We start from the raw sequence: 21,624 nt of genomic DNA, 5'->3' as shown, positions 1-21,624 counted from the left end.
CCTTCTGGCATATCTGATCATCACTGAATCCCTGGGGTTGTGTGTTAAAGAAATTCTGGATTTTATTATTTGGCAAAAGCACGATCCTGCCAGTGGTGAAGCTGTTCTTCATTTATCACACTTGAACCTGAAGCAGCTTGTACCATGAAAATCCTTGCCAGAGCAGAAACACATCAAATGTTGGTCTTTAGTTATATGAAAACTTTAAACACACTAAAAGCAGAGGGAAGAATTTAATGAACTCTCATGTACTCACCACCAGTTCACAACAGAGGCCAACATTTTGCAAATATCTTTACCCAAGTTTGTTTTCACCTTAGAAACCATATTTCGAGACTTCCCTGATGGTCCAATGGCTAAGACTCTGCACTCCCAATTCAGGGCGCCTGGAATGGTCTCAGGTCAGGGAACTAAATCACACATACTGCAACTAAGAAGTTTGCATGTGGCTTTGAAGGCCTCAGAGCAAAAAAAAAAAAAATTAAAAAATCATATTTCAATATGCACCTGTAGTAGTTGAGACTGTTTTCTTTTACATCCCTGCCGTGCCCTACCACAACAGAAAACAATAAGGATTGCTTAGTATTATCTGATACCAGTCCATAATTCAAATTTCCCTAATTATCTAAAAATATCATCTTGCATTTGGTTGTGAAATCTCCTGAGTCTCTTTTTAAAATTTTTTAAGTTTGGTGGCAGTCCACTCCAGCATTCCTGCCTGGAGAATACCCACGGACAGAGGAGCCCAGCGGGCTACAGTCTGTAGGGTTGCACAGAGTTGGACACGACTGAGCGACTGAGCACGTGTGCAGGACAGCGTCCAGACCAGAAAGTCATGTGCTCCACAGTTAGATGCAGAACAGCTCCATCCCCACAGGGATCTCTCTGGTTGCCCTTTTACTGCCACACCCTCTTCCCTCCTACCCCGTTCCTTCCTTAACCCTTGGCAACTACCGATCTGTTCCTTTCTGTAATCTTAGCACTTGATTATGTGCAGTGGACTCATACAGTATGGAGCCTTTGGAGACTGGCCTTTTCCATCAGTATAGTGCTCCGGGGGCTTCCCTGGGGGCTCGGTGGTAGAGAATCCACCTGCCAATGCAGGAGACGTGGGTTTGATCCCTGGGTCAGGAAGATCCCCTGGAGAAGGAGATGGCACCCCACTCCAGTGTTCTTGCCTGGGAATGGACAGAGGAGCCTGGTGGGCTGCAGTCCATGGGGTCGCAAAGAGTCGAACAGGACTGAGCAACTAAACAGCCACCACTACAGTAGTGCTCTGGAGATCCTGCTGGGTTGTTGTGTCTGTCCGGAGTAGATTCCTTTTCATTGCCAGGTAGTATTCCACGGTGCTGTGGGACCATGGTCCATTAGAGCAAAAACCCACTGAAGGAGGTCTGGCGTGTTTTCAGTGTTGCGAGACTGTTAGTAATAAAGCTGCACTCAGCTTTGAGTCCAGGATATTCTGTGAATTTAAATCTTTGTGTCTCTGAATGCCTAGGATAGTTGCTGGTCTGTGACAGTTGCACGTCTAGTTTTTTTTTTTTTAAGAAACTGCATGCCAGGCTGTTTTCCAGTGTAATTTCACTTTTTTACATTCCCACCAGCAATGTAGAAGTGACCTAGTTTCTCTGCATGCTCACCAGCGTCACTGTTTGCTGTTTTAGTCGTTTTGGTAGCTGTGTGGTGGCCTCATACTGTGGTTTTTCAAGAGAATTTTTTTTTTTTTACTTGAAGTATGGTTGATTTGCAATATTGGGTTAGTTTCAGATACACAGAAAAGTGGTTCAGTTATAAATCTAACTTCTCAGATTCTTTTCCAGTCTAGGATTCTCACAGTATATTGAATATGGCTCCCTGTCACTGCGGTTTTTAATTTGCACTTGGTCGCTGAAGGTGTACTGACCATCTTTTCATGTCCATATTTGCCATCTGTACATCCCGTTAGTGAAATGTCCCTTCATGTCTTTGCTCATGTTCTCATTGAATTGGTTCCTTTTTGTGTTGTTGAGTTTTGAGAGTTCTTTATGTATTCCTTCCTGGCTTCTGTGGTGACCCAGATGGTAAAGAATCTGCCTGCAATGTGGGGCACCCATGTTCGATCCCTGGGTCGGGAAGCTCCCCTGGAGAAGGGCACGGCTCCCCACTCCAGTATTCTTGCCTGCAGAATTCCACGCACAGAGGAACGCGGCAGGCTACAGTCCACGAGGTCGCAAAGTCGGACACGACTGAGCGACTTACTTTCACTTTTACTTTATGTATTCCGGGTACCAGTCCTTTGTTGGATATGTGATTTGCAAATAGTTACCCTTGAACAACACAGGTTTGAACTGTGCAGGTCCACTTATATGTGAATTTTTTCTTTTCTTTTTACTTTCTTGAGCAGGCCAGCCCTGAAGGAGTGGCCTCTTTTTCTTTATTTTTTAAAAGTTTTTTTTTTTTTTTTAAGTAAGTGTGTGCTACAGTCAAGCACTACTTGATCCGAGTTTGGTTGACTCCACAGATGTGGAACAGAGGAGCTGTGTATAGAGGGCTGACTGTAAGTTACACTTGGATTTTCAACTGCAGAGGGTGGGTGCCCTAACCTCCACAGTCAGTGTTCAAGGGTCAGCAGTATTTCCTTCTAGTCTGTGGCTTGTCTTTGCATCCACTTATCAGAGTCTTTCATAGATCAAACATTTGAAATTTAAATCGATAAACTGAGGTCCAGTTTATCGATTTCCTTTTTTTTTTCTTTTGAATCAGCCTTTTGGTGGCACATCTGAACTCTCTCCCCAGCCCCCAGTCCTGAATATTTTCTCCTTTGTTGTTTTCTGAAAGTTTTCTGGCTTTACATTTAAGCTTGTGATCCCTTTGGAATTCATTTTGTAGAAAGTGGGAGACTTAATGTCTCCAGGCTCCTTTTCTTCTCTGGAGGATGGCCAGTCGCTCCAGCACCCTTGTGGACATGGGCCTCTTTCCTCCTAGCTGGCTTTGGCACCTTTGTCAGAAGTCACTTGGGCATATCTACGTGGGTCTGCTTCTGGGCTCGCTGTTGTGTTCCACGGTTTTGTGTGTCTTTAGCACCATCAGTGCCACGCTGTCTGGATTACTGGAGCTTTGTAGCAAGCCTTGGAATCCGGTGGACAGAGTCCTCCCACTCTATTCCTTTGCAACATTGTTCTAGCTTAGTTCCTTTGCCTTTCTGTATAAATTTTAGAGTAATCATATCTGTATCAATGAAGACTTGGAATCATGTTAGACCTGCATGTGGGGGCATGCACGTGTACCGCATGTTGCGCTGGCCTCAGAAAACCCCTCCACCCACTGAATCTTCCCACTGGCAGGGCCCGGGTCGTGTTTGCACCTTTGCCAGCCTGAGAGCAAATACTGGCATTTCCTTCCATTTTGCAGTCTCTCAACTGAACATCTCCCCTAACTTTGCTGCATCCCTTCTTTCAGAATCACCTTTTTCTTATCCTTGGCTAGTTTTTTAAAATTGGGATATCTCTTTCCTCAAGATTTATGAAGGCTCTTTCTCCTGTCTCAGTTCTTCCTGCAGTGTTCACCTTAGCTCTGGCTTAGAGGCCTCGGATCCAGCAGATGGAGGGAGCTGTCAGTTTCAGGGAGGTTCAGGATGCCCCAGTGTTTGCTGAAGCTCTGTGAGAGCTACTGAGTTATATCCTGGTTTCCTTGCCTGCAGAGTGTGGGCTGGCCTGCCTGGAGGGCTGTACACACAGCCAGGGGGATGGTTGTGCACACCGCCGGGGTGGGGTGACGGTTGTGCACACAGCTGGGGTGGGGTGACGGTTGTGCACACAGCCGGGGTGGGGTGATGGTTGTGCACACAGCCGGGGTGATGGTTGTGCACATAGCCGGGGTGGGGTGATGGTTGTGCACACAGCCGGGGTGATGGTTGTGCACATAGCCGGGGTGGGGTGATGGTTGTACACACTGCCGGGCTGATGGTTGTGGACACTGCCAGGGGGATGGTTGTGCACACCACCGGGGGAACTTAAGAGGAAGGCGAAATGCAGGGATTATCAAGTGAGCACTTCTCTAGTCCTGTTTTGGTCTCAGCATCTGGTTTTCCAAGTAGGCACTCACACAGGGATGTCTTCTGGTAGTATGCGCCTAACTTCCTGCAGAACTTAGCAATAGCTTTGAAAAATATGGCCATTACGGAGTCTCAGTGTTCCTGAGGAAATGGCAGGCTGCCCTGGTTTTTAAGTCAGTTCTTGTGCTGAAGTCAAGTGGTGCACTTTGACCACGTCCGTCGACTGCAGCCTACCACGACACAGTCACGTGTTTGCGTCTTCTCGGGCGAGCGTGCACAGGAGGTTGTGCAGGCCTGTGTCCAGCTCTGTCATGCCCTGGCTGCTTTTGCAGAGTGCAGAGTAAGTTTGTGTCCCAGGGCCTGGGGCTCCTCTGACTCCATCACTCCTGGGCTGTGTGACCCCGGGCAAGGTAACTTCGGTCCCTTCACCCATATATGGGGGCAAACAGTAGCATCTGCCCTGTAGCACTGTTGGAAACAATTAAATGAGATACTGGATAGAAAACAGTGAGCATTCAGTAAGTGTGATGGACTGTTTATCAGATCAAGGATTATAAATACTTTTTTCTAAAAGTTTAAAAATGAAAATGGGTTTACGTAACAAATGTTTTGAAGCAAGCAAGGCGAGCGATCATGATTTTGTTTTGCAGAAGAGCTCCTGCCCTGTATGAAAGCAGGAATCGGAGCTGATGGACTCAGTCCTGAGAGGATCAGGAAGCCCAGTCCTCAGGGCTTCCCCTCCAAAGCAGTACTGCCGTGTTCCTCATCTGAAGCTGCTTTTCCCCAGGTGTTAAAATTACACACACTTGCATGAACTGTGGAGTTTTAAAGGCCTCCGAGTAGAAGGATGTGAGCTTGTTCCCTGCTGTGTTCCCCTGCCTGTCTCCCCATTTGTACAGTGCCTCTTGGGCTTCCCTGTGGCTCAGCTGGTAAAGAATCCACCTGCAATGCGGGAGACCTGGGTTCGATCCCTGGGTTGGGAAGATCCCCTGGAGAAGGGAAAGTCTACCCACTCCAGTATTCTGGCCTGGAGAATTCCATAGACTGTATAGTCCATGGTTGCAAAGAGTCAGACACGACTGACCAACTTTCACTTCTGGGCTGGAGGAGACAGTGAAGAGGCCCTGGGAACTTTTCTTAGTATTTTAGGAGTATTTTAGGAGACCAGCTGAAAGAGCAGATTCACAGGTTTTGTATTTATTTGGGTGTGCCAAGTCTTAGTTGTGGCATGTGGGATCTAGTTCCCTGACCAGGGTTTGAACCCAGGACCCCTGCATTGGGAGCACAGAGTCTTCGCCACTGGACCAACAGGAAAGTCCCCAAAGTGAAAGTTATACTGAATGTCCGTGAATAATTCAGAGTCAAAGATGGCCTCTTAGCACCCTGGGCTGGTGGAGGAGAATGCCCTGCTGCACAGACTCTGTCTGACTTCCGTTCTTGAAGCCATCTCTGAGCCGTCCGCAGCCTCTGAACACTGAAGGCCTTGTCCCCTGGCCTGTTCCCTTTCTACCTTTGCCCTGGCCTCACTCGGGGTTGGGCAGAGGTGGGCGGCTCTGGCGCCCACTCTCAGCACTCAGGGGCTCTGTCCTGCAGCGTGGCCGCCCGCAGCGAGCTGTTGGTGTCCACAGTGTCTGCCTGGCGTCCAGGGGCTCGAGGCTTCGAGGCGTTTGTCGTCAGTTCTGTTGCAGTCATGTATCGGGCAGCTGGCAGGCATGACTCCACTGTTCCTGGGGGGAAGTTGTGTGGTAAGAGGAAGTGCCAGTTAGATCTGCCGATGTTTCCCCTTTCCCGCCCCCTTCTGCATATGTAGTGGCTGACGTGTGTGTAATTAAATCAGAACCTCTTAACTGCCGTCATTGTTCCAGGTTACCCAGACAGATCCCTGTATTTAGTGAGGAATGAGTGACGCATACTCTGTGGTTTTCCATTAGTTGTAGGTCATTTGGGATCGACTTCTGAGTACAGATTGCCTATGAGCGGAGTCCTTAGCACTGACAGTCCAGGCTTCGGAGCCTGGGGCTTCAGGGCCTTTTCTGGACTATTTGGGGTCTTGTTTCTCCTGATCGTGGATCTGATTCGGAAGCATTTGGGAAGTTTGAGACAGTTATTAACCCTTGGTGCTCCAAATACCATAACTCTGTTTTTCATTGGAATCACAGTAGCTTAGAAACCTCTCTCCTGCCTACCATGAGATCTTAAAAAAATACCACTGGAAATTCATTTCAGAGCCATGCCTCTCCGATTGCTGGCAGCAAGGGGACCTTTTTCCAGGTTGGGGGGGGTGGTCCCTAGGGTCTTGCATTCTGCTCCCGTGAGCCACAAGCACATGATGTACTATCGGGACCCAGCACCATCACCTTTACTGAGAGGTCACAAACAGCCGGCCTGACTCTGCTTCCTCACTTGGCCTTATTCCTCCGGGGTGATGTGTTTGGAGAGCATGTAGACTTTTAATTAGTTAATTAGTTTAAATTGAGATTGCAGTTGACCTATATAACATTATGTTAGTCTCACCTGTACAATGTGATTTGTTATTTGTTATTCATGTTGTGAAATGATCACAATACTTAACACCCATCACCACACATAGTTATAAAGTTTCTTTTCTTGTGATGAGAACTTTTAAGATGTCCTCTTAGTAACTTTCAGTATACAACACAATGTTATTAACTAACGTATTCTATCCTGAGAAGTTTCTACCTTTACCCATTTTGCCCCCCCCCCGCCCCGCCCCCGCCCTTCCCACCTCTGGCAACCACCCTTCTGTTCTCTGTGTCTGTGGGTTTGGCTTTTTGTTTTTCAGATCCACGTACAAGTGAGATTGTCTTTCCCTGTTTAACTTATTTCACTTAGCATAATGCCCTCAGGGTTCATCCACGTTGTCACAAATGGCAAGACCTCCTTCTTTAAGGACTGAATAGTGTTCCTCTGAATGTGTGTGTACACACCACGCCTTCTTTATCCATTCAGCCATCAGTAAGTAAATATTTAGGTTGCTCCCAGGTCTTGGCTGTTGTAAACAGTGCCGCTGTGGCCATGGAGGTGTTTGTTTGTTTGTTCTCCTTTGAGTTAGTGTTTTCATTTCCTTTGGATAAGCACCCAGCAGTGAAATTGCTGGATCGCATGGTAGTTCTGTTTTTAATTTTCTGAGAACTCTCCGTATTGTCTTTGATAGCAGCCGTAGCCACTTAGACCCACCAACAGTGTTCAAGGGTTCCCTTTTCCCCACACCCTCACCAATGCTTGTTACTTTTTAATCTTTTTGATGCTAGCCTTTCTACCCAGTGTGAGGTGGGATACTGTAGTTTTTATTTGCCTTGCCCTGATGATTAGTGATGTTGCGTGTCTTTTCACATGCCTATTGGTCATCTGTAATATTTTCTTGGGAAAAGTGTCTGTTCAGATCCTCTGCCTATTTCTTCATAGGCATATGAAGACTTCAAGTCATAGTGGGTTGTTTGTTTTTTTGCTGTTGAATTCTGTGATTTCATGTGGAATTTTAAATTCTGGCAATCAAACAGGGTGTGATGGTGGTCACTACTGTCTAAGTCATTAGAAGCTAAGGGGGACAGCCTCTCCCAGAATGGTATCTGCAAGGGCCCAGGGCGGGAGGAAGCTGCCATCCTGGGAGTTGCTGTAGCTGCTGTACACTTAGCTTTTTTTCCGGCCGTGCCACACTGCTTGCCGAATCTGAATTCCCTGACCAGAGCTTGACCCTGGGCCCACGGCAATGAGAGCACCAAGTCCTAACCGCCGGGCTGTCCGGGAAGCCCCCTTAGCTCTTCGTTTCTTCCTGTGGTGTCGTCTTTTCTTTCTCAAGCATCGGTCTTTACCCTCCTGTCTTGCCTTTTTTTTTTAAGATACCTGTATCACATAGCAGTATATTTTAAAAATATTTATGTATTCATTTTGGCTGCAGCGGGTCTTAGGTGCAGCTTGAGGGAAGTCTTAGCTACGGCGTGCGGGGAATGGTGCCCTGACCAGGGACTGAACTGTGGGCTTCTGCATCGGGAAAGTGGGGTCTTGGCCACTGGGCCACCGGGGAAGTCCCGTTTCTGGCTTTTCCACATTGCGCTGCCCCTCTCCGTCTGCCTTCCCAGGACTCCTTTCCACATTGCGCTGCCCCTCTCCGTCTGCCTTCCCAGGACTCCCCCCTTTCTTTCGTTCTGACTCTCCTCTGCCTCCGTTCAGGCCTCTGTGCTCCTTTTCTTCTATTTCCATCCTCTGCTGCTGCTCTTCTTGTACTTTCACTTCTTCCTGTGTTTGCAGGTGTTGCCATCCCCCAGAGAAGCTGACCGTAACCTGGGCATTATTTTTAAACTGAGGTGACTCTTTACTACACAGTAGTATGCAAGCCTTGGGCTGGTTCAAGTCAGTGATTGTAGCTGAAACAAACCCACCTCCCCCGTTTTATTCATTATGAAAAATTGCACAACAGTGTTTGAAGACTTTTAAAATGAGCACTGTCATCCGGGACTCATTTTTCCTGGCGTTCTTCTCTTTAGCTGTTTATACACCTGTTCTTCCATACGATTAAGCATAATGTTGTTTTCTTCGCTTTTCTCAGCTCCCTAAGTCAATAGCACCTTTGCGGTGTCCCGCTTTTTTCCTTTCACACAATAAAAGACCAACACGTGTAAGAGCCTTTACAGCCAGCACCTTCAGTTCAGTTCAGTTCAGTCGCTCAGTTGTGTCCGACTCTTTGCCACCCCATGAATCGCAGCACGCCAGGCCTCCCTGTCCATCACCGACTCCCAGAGTTCACTCAGACTCACGTCCATCGAGTCAGTGATGCCATCCAGCCATCTCATCCTCTGTCGTCCCCTTTTCCTCCTGCCCCCAATCCCTCCCAGCATCAGAGTCTTTTCCAATGAGTCAACTCTTCGCATGAGGTGGCCAAAGTACTGGAGTTTCAGCTTTAGCATCATTCCTTCCAAAGAAATCCCAGGGCTGATCTCCTTCAGAATGGACTGGTTGGATCTCCTTTCAGTCCAAGGGACTTTCAAGAGTCTCCTTAGAGGTGCTGAATTCCTGCCCCTGCTGGCACACTCCCGCAGATCTCGTCACTGGGGGGGGCGACTGGCTGAGGTTGGAAAGAGACCACAGACACTGTTGGATGTGTGAGGGTTTGGCCTCCACCAAGCTGAATCCAGGCGTGTCTCAATTAGCCTCTTGACTGTAGATCAGGTGGTTATCTTCTCTGAACAGCAGCATCTTAGGAAATCTGATGGCCGGAACATGGAGTGTCTTCCGTGCCAAGCTGAGGACTTTGAACTTCCTGCCTGTCCTAGTGGGAGCTGTCACTGGCCACGTCTTTCCTGGTGCCTGGGGCTGGTCAGTGCCTTTTTGCCCAGTCCTTCGGGTGGGTGGCTGGAGGAAGACCAGATGGGTGGGGATAAGCCTTGGAGCAGGGAAACCAGTCTGAAGCTGGTGTGACTGGTGATTCATGGTGACTTGCGGAGACTCCTGTTCCGGTTCTGGAGCCAGAGAACAGTCTCAAGGGATAATGGTGTCTGTTCCCCGTGAGCTCCTGGACGCACCGAAATCCCATCGGTCAGTGAATCGAAACGAACTCCTTCCTGAACAACCGCCTGGTTTGTGTTGGAGTCAGGACTTATTTGAGAGCATTAGCATTTCCTTTTTCTAAACTGAGGAAGTGTGAGATGTCTGTCTGAGAATAAACTGCAGTCTGTGTTTTTTGTTGTTAAGTCGCTCAGTCGTGTCTGACTCCTTGCAACCCCGTGGACTGGAGCCTGACAGGCTCCTCTGTCCATGAGATTTCCCAGGTAAGAACACTGGAGTGGGTTGCCATTTCCTCCTCCAGGGAGTCTATGTAGAGAGGACATTTAAAGTGCCTACATTTTGATTTTAATATTTATGTATTTTGGTGATGACAGATTTAGGGATGACACTTTTTTTAAAGAGAGGCTTTGTGTCCACATTTGACCAATGTCTGTGGTTTTGTTTACAGATTCCCGCTGGAAATCCATTATATGAGTCTTACTACAAGCAGGTAAGTTTTCACTAGTGTCTTTCTGGATTGAGCTTGGAGAGGGAATGACTTGGAAACCCCCAGCTGTGAATTGCAACCCAGAGAGGCCTTCCCTCCCTTTCTGTTTCCCAGCTGTCAGCTAGCAGCCAGTGTCACGGGTGTTGCTTTACCTGCTGCTCGGCTGCCAAAGCCTTATCTCAAGTGTTGCTCCCCAATTCCAGGTAGACCCAGCATACACAGGGCGAGTTGGGGCGAGTGAAGCTGCACTTTTTCTAAAGAAGTCTGGACTCTCAGACATTATCCTTGGGAAGGTAGGTGATGAACGATAGCGATTTCTCTTCTGCGACCACCCTCAGGGCTCCCCTGGCAGGTGAACACTGGCCTGTGCAGACCCCTCTTCGTGGGGTCTGTACTCCTCTTGGGAAGCGGGCTGGCCACTGCGAACCTCTTGGGGCTGTAACGGGTGGATGCAAATGCTTTAATGGTTGCTGCCCCCCTTTGCTTGGGTAGCAGCAGACAAGGGGCCTGAGCCCTCTTGGGGTCTTAGCTATGGACTTACGTTGGCCTTGGAGCCTGGTACCCTTGGGAGTTCTCTGGACTGTGCTGCTGCCTGCTGTGTGCAGGGGAGAGGGAGGGGTCCAGGCCGTTCACCTCGTCTGAGTCTGGCTGCTGGGACCTATACATAAGGCTCACATGTATAGGTGAGTGGCGACGATGGCTCCTGTTTGCTGAGGAAATGATCGGCGGTCACACTCATGAGCCCTTTTGTGTTTCCACAGATATGGGACTTGGCCGACCCAGAAGGTAAAGGGTACTTGGACAAACAGGTACATACATGTACACACCGGGTCAGTGGAGGGGCTGGGCCAGAGCCCCCAGGCCAGGTCACCTCTGCACTTCCTCCCTTGTTGTCACCACTGACAAGTGTCACCAGACATAAATGGGGCCGTCAGACTATTACAGTGGCGAGGGTTCATTTCAAAATAAAGGCCTCTTGAACTCTTGGAGCCGTGTTTCCTGGTTAGCGTAATCTTTTTAATATTTTGTGTGGTTACAAGTGATTCACATGTTTTCCAAATGTTCTGTCAGGGAAGTTGCAGAAAATAGTTGAGATTGTTCTCGTGTGTCCTTCCCCTGCTCTCCCGAAGCACTGTGCTCAGGTCTGCGTGACGCCAGACCAGAGGCCTAACCCGGAGCTGACCACGTTCATAGGCACTTTGGTGTGGTTTTGGTCTCTGGTGTATAGAATTCTGTGTAATTGTATCACTTGCATAGATTCAAGTAACCACTGCCACTGTCAGGATTAGAACATTCTCACTGCCCCCGAAGAACCCTCCTCATGCTGCCCACTGGGCGTCACACCCTGAACCCTGGCAGCCGCTGGTTCCGTCTGTGATGGAATCCCGTCATTTTGAGAATATTCCGTAAGTGGAATGTTAGAGTACTTGAGACTTTTTGTGTATTGGCAGTTGGATTCTTCACCACTGCGCCACCTGGGAAGCTAGTACTTATGATTTTTAACTGGTCATGTTTTAATTTAGTTCAGTCTTTCCCCAAACTCTATTCCAAGGGGTGTGGATCACTGTCCGTGATCCGACCTGTGGAGTAAACGCCATCCGCTGCTCCTCCCTTGCTTGAGGTTCATAGCGCGCTTGTGTGTTAAGGGGTCAGAGGACCTTTGTGGGAATGAACCCTGTTTTCTCTTTTTAAAAATTTTTTGGCTGCAGCACGTGGCATGTGGGATCACAGTTCCCTGACCAGTGATCAGACCCCTGCCCCCTGCACTGGGAGTGTGGAGTCTTAACCACTGGACCACCAAGGAAGCCCCAAGAACCCTGTTGTCTGTGCTGAGTGCAGTTCTTCTAACTTTACCGGTGTCCCCGTTTCTCTACATGCTACACAGACATTCTGTAGACATCAGCCTGAGAAAGGCTGCTCTAGTGCTCACATTTCTATGAAGAAGATTTTAAAACCATAATTGTGTTTACAGCTTTAAAAAGAATCCATGTTCTTAGGCCTGTTGATCAATTTAGAAGAACTAGGTGATCCTGCACAAGTGCCCTAAGCCTGTGGCATGGCCAGTCTTCGCTTCGGAGGAGGGTGAGGAGGAGGCAGGGCCCCTAGTTCGGGCCCTTTGTCCCTGTGTGGGAGATGAAGTTCTCGTCTGGCCGCTGAGGAGCGGGGGTGAGTGCAGGACACTGTGTTCAGCGAGGCCAGGGGGACCCACCGAATCATGAGTGTCAAGTCCCAAACAGCTGCGTCTATTCCAAACCATTTCTAAAAAGTCAGTGCATAGTTGAACCACCCTTTAGACTTAAAACTGTACACGCTAGCATTTCCTAAATGTTGAGGGCTCATTGTTTCTGAAAATATACCTATTTGCAATTTTATAGCGTTCAGAAAGCAATGGGCTAAGTCTGTTTTAGCACATTCATTTAAACAGTGCTCCCAGGGTGAGACCGGTTCTGCTGGAGTCTTTGAGACTTGAACATGTGTGGGCTCCCCTGCTGAAGTGAAATGAAACCCCTCGTCCCCCACAGCCCCGGACTGCAGACAGCTCCTCCACCACTGCGGCCAGCTGGGCGGGGTTCACGCGTCCCCCTCTCTTGGATTTGCAGGGTTTCTATGTTGCACTGAGACTAGTCGCCTGCGCACAGAGCGGCCACGAGGTTACCTTGAGCAATCTGAATTTGAACATGCCACCGCCTAAATTTGTAAGTGTCAGAGACCTCCATGCTTCTCTAATTTATCTGTTCGTCTCTCTTTCTCCATGTTTTTTTTCTCTCTTTTTAATTTTTTTTTAGTTGCAGGGAGATTCACATAATCTAAAATTGATTTTAAAAATGAACCATTGGGTGCTGTTTAGTGCATTCACAGCATTGTGTAGCCATCACCTCTGTCTGTTCTAGAACATTGTCATACTCCCCCAAAGAAAACCGTGTACCCATGAAGTAATCATTCTCGATTCTGCCTGCCCCCCACCCTGCCCCCAGCCCTTGGCAGCCACTAGTCTGCTTTCTATCTCTGTGCATTTTATAGACTCATGCGTCTTGTTTCTTTCAGTCAGCATGATGTTTTCAAGGTTCATCCACTTTGTAGCATGTGTCAGTACTTCATGCCTTTTCATGACCGATTAAGATTGCATTCTGTGGTCTGCCTCATTTTGTTGATCCATTTGTCTGTTGGTGGGCATAATAATTCATGTACAAGGAATTGTTTGCATACCTGTTTTCAGTTCTTTGGGGTCTGTACCTAGGAGGAGAATTGCTGAGTGATGTGGTAATTCTGTGTTTAACTTTCTGAGATCTTTTTCCCTTTTGAAAGCACTGTGAAATGGATATCCTTACAGTGAACACATGCTCCTGTAGTAGAATTCGGTGCCAGCTACAGTGGAGTCTTTCTCTTTCTCCTCAGCACGACAGCAGCAGCCCTCTCATGGTCACGGCGCCTTCTGCAGAGGCCCACTGGGCTGTGAGGGTAAGTGCCCGGCCAGGCCCCCGCAGCTGTCTTTCACTTGCATTTGTTTTAGTCATTTGTGACGTTCAGCACGTTTCATAGGATGATTGTATCCACTTTGTTTCAGAGTGACTGTGCCACAGAATTTGGATGAAATACTTTTCCAAATTAGAGTCTTTTGCAAAAAACCATCACCTTTTCCTGTAATTGGGTGTTGTTGCCTACTAAGGCAGGCAGATGTTGCATTCTGAAAATTTCACAGTGGATACCTTGTGTTTCTGGCTCATGTTCTGTGATTTTGCTGCCCGGGTAGGTTAATCAGGATCGAAGGAGAAATTGTGCGAACTCTGAAGCTTGAAGACTTCCAAAATGTCTTCATAGCTTTCTCCCTTATTTCCAGCCAGTTTGTGCTTTACAGTTCTTTTCTCTCTGTTGCTGTCATTTCTTTTTGAAAAACTTCTCTCACCACTTATAGTGTTCTTTTAAAGACAGGATGTTAAGGCCACAGAGCTGTCTTACTGCCTCTAGAAAGAAAAGAAATGAGTGGTGTGTCTCTTAATAAGTGCAGAATTACTCCTGAAGGCAATTTGTGTATGACTCAGATGGTCTCCCAGTGAGATTCCTCCCAGCTCACTGTTGTTAGGTTGCCTCAGTTTTATTTGGCTTAAATACCAGCATTAACAGCAGTCCTGCTATCGAGTAGACACCTCTCTTCAGTTGAAGTGAGGCGTATGAACCCAGAACCTGTTACACAGAGTGAAGTAAGTCAGAAAGAGGAAAACAGATGTCATGTATTAGTGCATATGTATGGAATCTAGAAAACGGTACTGATGAACCTGTTTGCAGGGCAGGGGTAGAGACGCAGACGTGGAGAACAGGCTTGTGGACAGAGCGAAGGAAAGAGAGGGTGGATTAGCTGGGAGAGTGGCCTTGACCGTGAGCACTGCCGTGTGTGAGGCAGCCAGCCAGTGGCAAACTGCGTATGACACAGGAAGCTCGGTGCTCTGCGACGGCCCAGAGGGCTGGGGGGGGTGGGGGGGGAGGCTTACGAGGGAGGGGTGTATGTATGCTTACGGCTGATTCATGTTGTACAGCAGAAACCAGTGTCACATTGTAAAGTGATTATCCTCCAATTAAAAGTAAATTCAAGAAAAATAGACACCTCCCAGCCCAGGTGGTTTTGTCCTTTTTTATAGGGTTGGACCCTTGGAAGGGTTCAAGGAGGGAACCCCGGGGAGAGGTCTGTGCAGGGACAGGGCAGGGAGGCCTCAGCTGACCCGGGGCAAGGAGTTGCCTTTGTGATAAATCAGGCACTTTGCCAACCGAGATCATAGTTCCGAAGGATTTCTTTCTGTGTAGTCCAGTTGCATGGCATCTACTTTGAAAAGCATCTGCTTCATTGTGAAAGATGGTTCTAAAGGGCTCTTATTACTCCTCAGACCATTTCAGCCTCTTTCCAGCAGGGGCTGTGTTGAGTCCTCAAGAGAAGAGCTGGTGACTGAGGAGCCTGTGAGGCCTTGAAGAGGGGAGTTGGGGAAGGAATGGTGCCGTGATGGGGCAGAGAGCTTCGGGTCCCTTCAGAGATCAGTGACCATTGTTAGCGATCTTTTCTGTTGTGAAAGTCCCCAGGCTTCCTGAAGCCAGAGTCGGCAAGTCTGACAGATCTGTGGAGAAGCCGCACTCCAGGCAGATGCAGGGAGGTGGGCTTCTCAGTGCTGACGGCGAGGTGCGCGCTCAGTGTCTGCCTGTGTTCTGATTTCAGTTTCTTTTGAATTGCGGTAAAATATATGTCACACATTCACTGTCTTGCATGCATGCGTGCTCAGTCGTGTCCGACTCTGTGCGACCCCATGGACTGTAGCCTGCCAGGCTCCTCTGTCCACAGGACTATCCTGTCGGGAATACTGGAGTGGGCTGCCATTTCCTCCTCCAGGGGATCTTCCCGACCCAGGGATGGAGCCCGAGTCTCCTGTGCCTCCTGCACTGGCAGGTGGTCCTTTACCACTGAGTTACCTGGGAAGTCCCGATTCACTATCTTAACTGTTTTTTAAAATTGAAATGTAGTTGATGTACAGCATTCTGTTAGTTTCAGTTTCAGAGTTATGCTACTTTTCATCGCGATTTGACATTTGCATGTGTTGATGATCACCATGGTAAGCCTAGTAAGCATCTGTCTGCATCTAAAGTTCCTACACTGTTACCGGATTCCTTATGCTGTGTATTGCATCCCCTGGCTTATTTGTTTTGTACCTTGAAGTGTGTACCCTTTAATTCCTTTCAGCTGTTTGCCCAGCCTTCCACCCCTCCTCTCTGGGAACCACCTGTTTCTTCTTTGTATCGAAGAGTGTTTTCATTCTGTTTTGTTTCTTAGATTCCACATGTAAGTGAGATCATCTGGTTTTTCTTTTTTTCTGTCTTCTTTCGTCTAGCATGAAACCCTCTAGATCCATCCATGTTGTCATGACTGGCAAGATTTCTTGTTTTTTTAATGAATAATAATTCCGTTGTGTATATGTATGTATGTGTGTGTGTGTGTGTATACACACACACACACCGCATCTTTTAAAATATTTTCTTTAGTTTTGGCTGTCTGGGGCTTTTCTCTCGTTGCAGTGAGTGAAGGCTCACTGTCTGGCTGCGATGTGCGGGCCTCTCACGGTGGTGGCTTTTCTCGTGCGGAGTGCGAGCTCTGGGGCACACGGGCCTCTCCCTGTGGTGGCTTTTCTCGTGCGGAGTGTGAGCTCTGGGGCACGCGGGCCGCAGTCGTGGCCACCTGTGGACTCAGCAGTTGCGGCTCCTGCGCGCGAGAGTACAGGCACAGTAGTTGTGGCACGTGGGCTTGGTTGCTCTGCAGCATGTGGGATCTTCCTGGATCAGGGATCAAGCCCGTCTCCTGCATTGACAAGCAGAGTCTTTACCACTGAGCCCCCAGGCCCAGTGGTAAAGAATAGGGGTGAAAAATGCCCCCTACCACACTTTCTTTTCAGTCTTCTAGTGATGGACACTTGGGGTGCTTCCGTATCTTGGCTATTGTAAATAATGCTGTAGTGGACATAGGGATCACGTCTTTTCCAATTAGGGTTTTTATTTTCTTTGGAAAAATACCCAGAAGTGGAATTGCTGGATTGTACGACTCTTCTAATTTGTTGAGGCGCTTCCATGCTGTTTCCGGTCGTGGCTGGGCTGTGTTACGATCCTGCCAACAGGGCACAGGGTTGTTTCTACACTCACACTGACGCTGGTTGTTTCTTGTCTTTTTGTCAGTTGCCATTCTGACAGGTGTGAGGTGCCACCTCGTTGTGGCTTTGATTTGCATTTCCCTGGTGATGACATTGAGCATCTTTTCATGTGTCTGTCGGCCATCTGTAATACTTCTTTGGAAACACGTCTCTTCAGATCCTCTGCCTGTTGTTTAATCCGGTTGTTTGGTTTTTGATACTGAGTTGAATGAGTTCTCTGTATATTTTTAGATATTAACCCCTTACGAGGTAAACCATTTCCAAATCTCTTCTTCCATTCACAGGCTACCTTTCATCTCTAATTTATTGATTTTAGTCTTCTCCCTTTTCTTCTTGGTGATTCTGGATAATGACTTGTCAATTTTGTTTATCTTCTCCAAGAACCAGCTTTTAGTTTTGTTAATCTTTGGTATTGTTTCCTCCATTTCTTTTTCATTTATTTCTGCTCTGATCTTTATGATTTATTTCCTTCTATGAGCTTTGGGTTTTTTTTGTTCTTTTCCCAGTTGCTTTAGGTATAAGGTAACATTGTCTATTTGATGTTTTTCTTGTTCCTCAAGGTAGAATTGTATTGCTCTAAACCTCCCTGTAGAGCTGCTTTTGCAGCATCCCATAGGTTTTGAGTCATCATGTTTTCATTGTCACTTTTTTTTTTTAGGTATTTTTAAAATTTCCTCCTTGACTTCTTCAGTAACCTGTTGGTTATTTAGAAGCATATTTAATCTCTACATATTTGTGTTTTTTTTACATTTTTCCCCCCTAGATATCCCTAATTGATATCTAGTCTCATAGTGGTGTAGTCAGAAAAGATGCTTGATACAACTTGAATTTTCTTAAATTTACCAAGGCTTGACTTGTGACCCAACCGAGATGTGATCTATCTTGGAGAATGTTCCATGTGGCATTTGAGAAGAAAGGGTATTCTTCTGTGTTTGGGTAAATGTCCTGAAGATATCAGTTAGGTCTATTTAAGGCTTGTGTTTTCTTATTAATTTTCTCTGTGGATAATCTGTCCATTGGTGTAAGTGGGGGTGTAAAAGTCACCCAGTATTATGGTGTTACTGTTGATTTCCCTTTTTATGTCTGTTAGTGTTTGCCTTATGTATTTGGCTTCCCTGGTGGCTCAGTGGTAGAGAATCCGCCTGCAGTGCAGGAGATGTAGGTTTGATCCCTGGATCAGAAGGATCCCCTGGAGAAGAAAATGGCAAGCCACTCCAGTATTCTTGCCTAGAGAATTCCATGGACTGAGGATCCTGGTGGGCTACAGTCCATAGGGTCCCAAAGAGTTGGACATGACTGACGTGACTGAGCACACTCCTATGCTGGTTGCATCAATATTTACAATTGTTGGGTCTTCTTTTTGGATCGATCATTATGTAGTTTCCTTATCTCTTATAATATTGTTTATTGTTTATTGTCTGGTAATGAGAATTACTGCTCTGGCTTTCTTTTGATTTCCTTTTGCATGGAAAATCTTTTCCCATCCTCTCATTTTCAGTCTATACGTGTCTCTAGGTCTGAAGTGGGTCTCTTGTAGACAGCATATATATGGGTCTTGTTTTTGTATCCATTCAGCCAGTTGGTGTCTTTGGTTGGAGTGTTTAATCAGTTTACATTTTAAGTAATTATTGATATATGTGTTCCTATTAGCATTTTATTGTTTTGGGTTTGTTTTTGTAGGTCTTTTCCTTCTCTTGTGTTTCCTGCTTATAGAAGTCCCTTTGGCATTTGTTGTAAAGCTTATTTGGTGCTCCTGAATTCCTTTGCTTCTGCTTGCCATTAAAGCTTTTGATCTGTCTGTCAATTTTGAATGAGATCCTTGCTGGGTAGAGTAATCTTGGGTATAGATTTTTCCCTTTCATTACTTAGTGTATCCTGCCACTGCCTTCTGGCCTGCAGAGTTTCTCCTTAAAGATCAGCTGTTAAGCATATGGGGTTTCCCAAAGCAGCAAGTATATTACCTGCTGCTTTTTATACTTTTCTTTTGTGTCTAATTTCTGTTAGTTTGATTAATAAAGGTCTCAGTGTGTTTCTCCTTGGGTTTATCCTGTATGGGACTCTCAGTGTTTCTTGGATTTGATGGACTTTCCTATTCCTTTCCTATGTTGGGGAAGTTTTCAACTATAATCTTTCCAAAATTTTTCTCTGACATTTTGTTTTTCTCTTCTTCTTCTAGGACCTCTATAATTTGAATATTGGTGCATTTGATATTGTTTCAGAGGTCTCTGAGACCATCCTCAGTTTTTTTTTTCATTGTTTTTTTCTGTACTCTGCTCTTTAGCAGTTATTTCCACCATTCTGAGGTGGAATTTCCACCATTCCACCTCACTTATCCATTCTTCTGCCTCAGTTATTCTGCTGTTGATTCCTTCTGGAGTATTTTTAATTTCAGTAATTGTGTTGTTGGTCACTGTTTATTTTTTCTTTATTTCTTTTGCTGCTGCTGCTGCTAAGTCGCTTCAGTCGTGTCTGACTCTAGGTCCTAGTTAAGTGTGTTAAATGATTCTTGTGTTTTCCCCATTCTATTTTTGAGATTTTGGATCATCTTTGCTAATATTACTCTGAATTCTTTTTCAGGTAGTTTACCTATTTCCTCTTACTTGGTCTTGTGAGTTCTTACCTCATTCCTTCATTTGCACCGTATTTCTCATCTTTTCATTTTGTCTAGCTGACTGTGTCTGAGGTCTCCTCTCCTGTGGTTAGAGGGTCACAGCTCCTCTCAGTCTTGGTCTCTGCGCTCGGCGAGTGAGGTTGGTCCAGTGGCCTCAGTAGGCTTCACGTCAGGAGGGGCTTGTGCTTGTGTTCTGGTGGGAGGAGGTGACAGGGCTGTGTGAGGTGGTGTGTTTTGGGGTATCTGGGGGAAGCCTGTCTGCTGATGACTGGGTTTGTGTTCTTACCTGGCTCCTTATTTGGGTGAGGTATCCTGCGCTGGGTGCTCCCGGCAGTTGGGAGGTGCTGGGTCTTGAGTCTGTGTGTTCCTTTCCGGTGGTCAGGGACTCCTGCCTGTACTCAGCTGTTCTCTGCAAGATCTTCTGCATCTGAAGATGTACTCCTGATGCATCTGTGGAGAGAGATGTACTCCACTTCCACCTGCTCCTCTGCCATCTTGTCTGTCTGCCTTCTCGTTTTGTTGATGGTTTTCTATGCTGTGCAAAAGCTTTTAATTAGGCTCCATTTCTTTCTTTTTGTTTTTGCTTTTGTTTGCTTTAGGAGACAGATCTAAAGAAATATCGCCACAATTTATATCAAAGAGTGTTGTGCCTGTGTTTTCTTCTAGGGGTTTTCTGGTCTTACACTTAGGTCTTTAATCCACTTTGAGCATGTTATTGTATGTGGTGTAAGACAACGTTCTGGTTTCATTCTTTCACATGTAGCTGCCCAGTTTCCCCGGCCCCACTTACTGAATGGACTGTCGTTTCTGCAGTGTACGTTTTTGCCTCATTTGTCTTAGATTAATTGAGCATAAGTGTATGGCTTTATTTCTGGGCTTTCCGTTGTGTTCCTTTGATCTTTGTCTGTTTTTGAACCAGTAGGATACTGTTGTGATTGCTGTAGCTATGCAGTATAGTCTGAGGTTAGGGAGCTTGATATTTCCAGCTCTGCCTTTTTTCTCAAGACTATTTTGGCTATTTGAAGTCTTTTGCATTTCCATACAAATTTTAAAATTACTTGTTCTCATTCTATGAAAAATGCCATTGGTATTTTGATGGGGATTGAATCTGTGGATTACCTTGGGCTGTTTTTGTTGTTGTTTAGTCACTAAGTGATGTCCGACTCTTGTGATTCCGTGAACCATATAGTCTGCCAGGCTCCTCTCTCCCCTGTTGACCTTTGCCACCATATCCGTAGTCACTCGAGGACTGTGTCCTTCTGCCTAGACTTTACTTTGCAAGTGCAGGAAGACTGTCCTGTGCTCTTAGGTGAGCCCAATGCTGGATCCTTGCCCACTTTCAGTCAGCTTCAAGGTCAGGGCTCATTTTGGACACTCATACTTTTCCCCTCACTCAGGCTGTTTCTTTCCAACTAGGTAGAAGAAAAGGCAAAATTTGATGGAATTTTTGAAAGCCTCTTACCTGTCAATGGTTTGCTGTCTGGAGACAAAGTCAAGCCAGTCCTCATGAACTCCAAGCTGCCTCTTGATGTCCTGGGCAGGGTAAGTGGTTCTTTCATACGGGGCACTACTGCTGAATCTGGTTGGTATGCCACCCCGCCACCTCCCCCGACACTTCAAGGCCTTCAAGGCACAGCCGTGCACCGTCAGTTTTCCCAGGAGCTGCTGTGGGTGGAGTAGTCACTGCATTTGGGCTGGCTCGGGGCCGCACAGGGTGCAGCTGACAGAGGCTTCCCAACATGCATGGGGTGGCAACTTCAAAGGTGCTCTCGCTGCCTAGGACTGAGGACAGGACAAGCTGGACTTGAAGCCAGACCTCTAGGGGAGGAGTGTGGTCATATATGTCTGTATTTCCTTTCTATTTTTCATTTTTTTTTCCTCCCTGTGAACCTAAGGTAAAGGTACTTTCAATTCTGCTGCAAGTTTAGATAAAATTTTATGCATTCTCCACCCCCCCCACCCCTTTATTTTAAAGCCTCAGTTTTGTTCCTATTAAACACAAGTATTTAAAATTTTATTTTTTGGCTGCACTGCACGGCATGCGGTATCTTCATCCCCCAACCAGGGATCAAGCCTATGCCCCTGCAGTGGAAGCACTGAATCTCAGCCAGTGGATCACCAGGGAAGTCCCTACAAGTTTTTTAGATCCAGCTCTCTAAACCTGACTGTTTTCTTTCTGAGATTTGGTTATGGCCGCTCACGTCTACCCTGTGCACAGAGCCCAGCTCTGCAGTGGCTGTCTCCGTGCCACTCTGGATCGAGGGGATGGATGTTGTCCTCTGTCTGGATGGAG

General features: G+C 46.8%; 1 protein-coding gene across 6 annotated transcripts in view; it reads left to right on the top strand.

Moving 5' to 3' along the window:
* Positions 1-21,624, top strand: part of EPS15L1 (epidermal growth factor receptor pathway substrate 15 like 1) — a 106,183-nt gene that overhangs the window by 15,731 nt on the left and 68,828 nt on the right. For 2 of the 6 annotated variants that reach the window (XM_070373247.1, XM_070373246.1), the window contains exons 2-8: positions 4,684-4,820; positions 10,005-10,046; positions 10,247-10,336; positions 10,805-10,852; positions 12,644-12,739; positions 13,440-13,502; positions 20,748-20,873. In XM_070373247.1, coding sequence (XP_070229348.1) covers positions 4,701-4,820; positions 10,005-10,046; positions 10,247-10,336; positions 10,805-10,852; positions 12,644-12,739; positions 13,440-13,502; positions 20,748-20,873 — 585 coding nt within the window. In that variant the 5' untranslated portion in view covers positions 4,684-4,700. Of the gene's footprint in view, positions 1-4,683; positions 4,821-10,004; positions 10,047-10,246; positions 10,337-10,804; positions 10,853-12,015; positions 12,210-12,643; positions 12,740-13,349; positions 13,503-20,747; positions 20,874-21,624 lie in introns of those variants that run through there. The other 4 variants (XM_070373250.1, XM_070373251.1, XM_070373245.1 and 1 more) reach the window with 4 other exon arrangements.

Source organism: Bos mutus, chromosome 7, assembly GCF_027580195.1.
Source record: "Bos mutus isolate GX-2022 chromosome 7, NWIPB_WYAK_1.1, whole genome shotgun sequence".
NCBI lineage: Eukaryota > Metazoa > Chordata > Mammalia > Artiodactyla > Bovidae > Bos > Bos mutus.
This window is presented reverse-complemented; position numbering and strand designations above follow the sequence as displayed.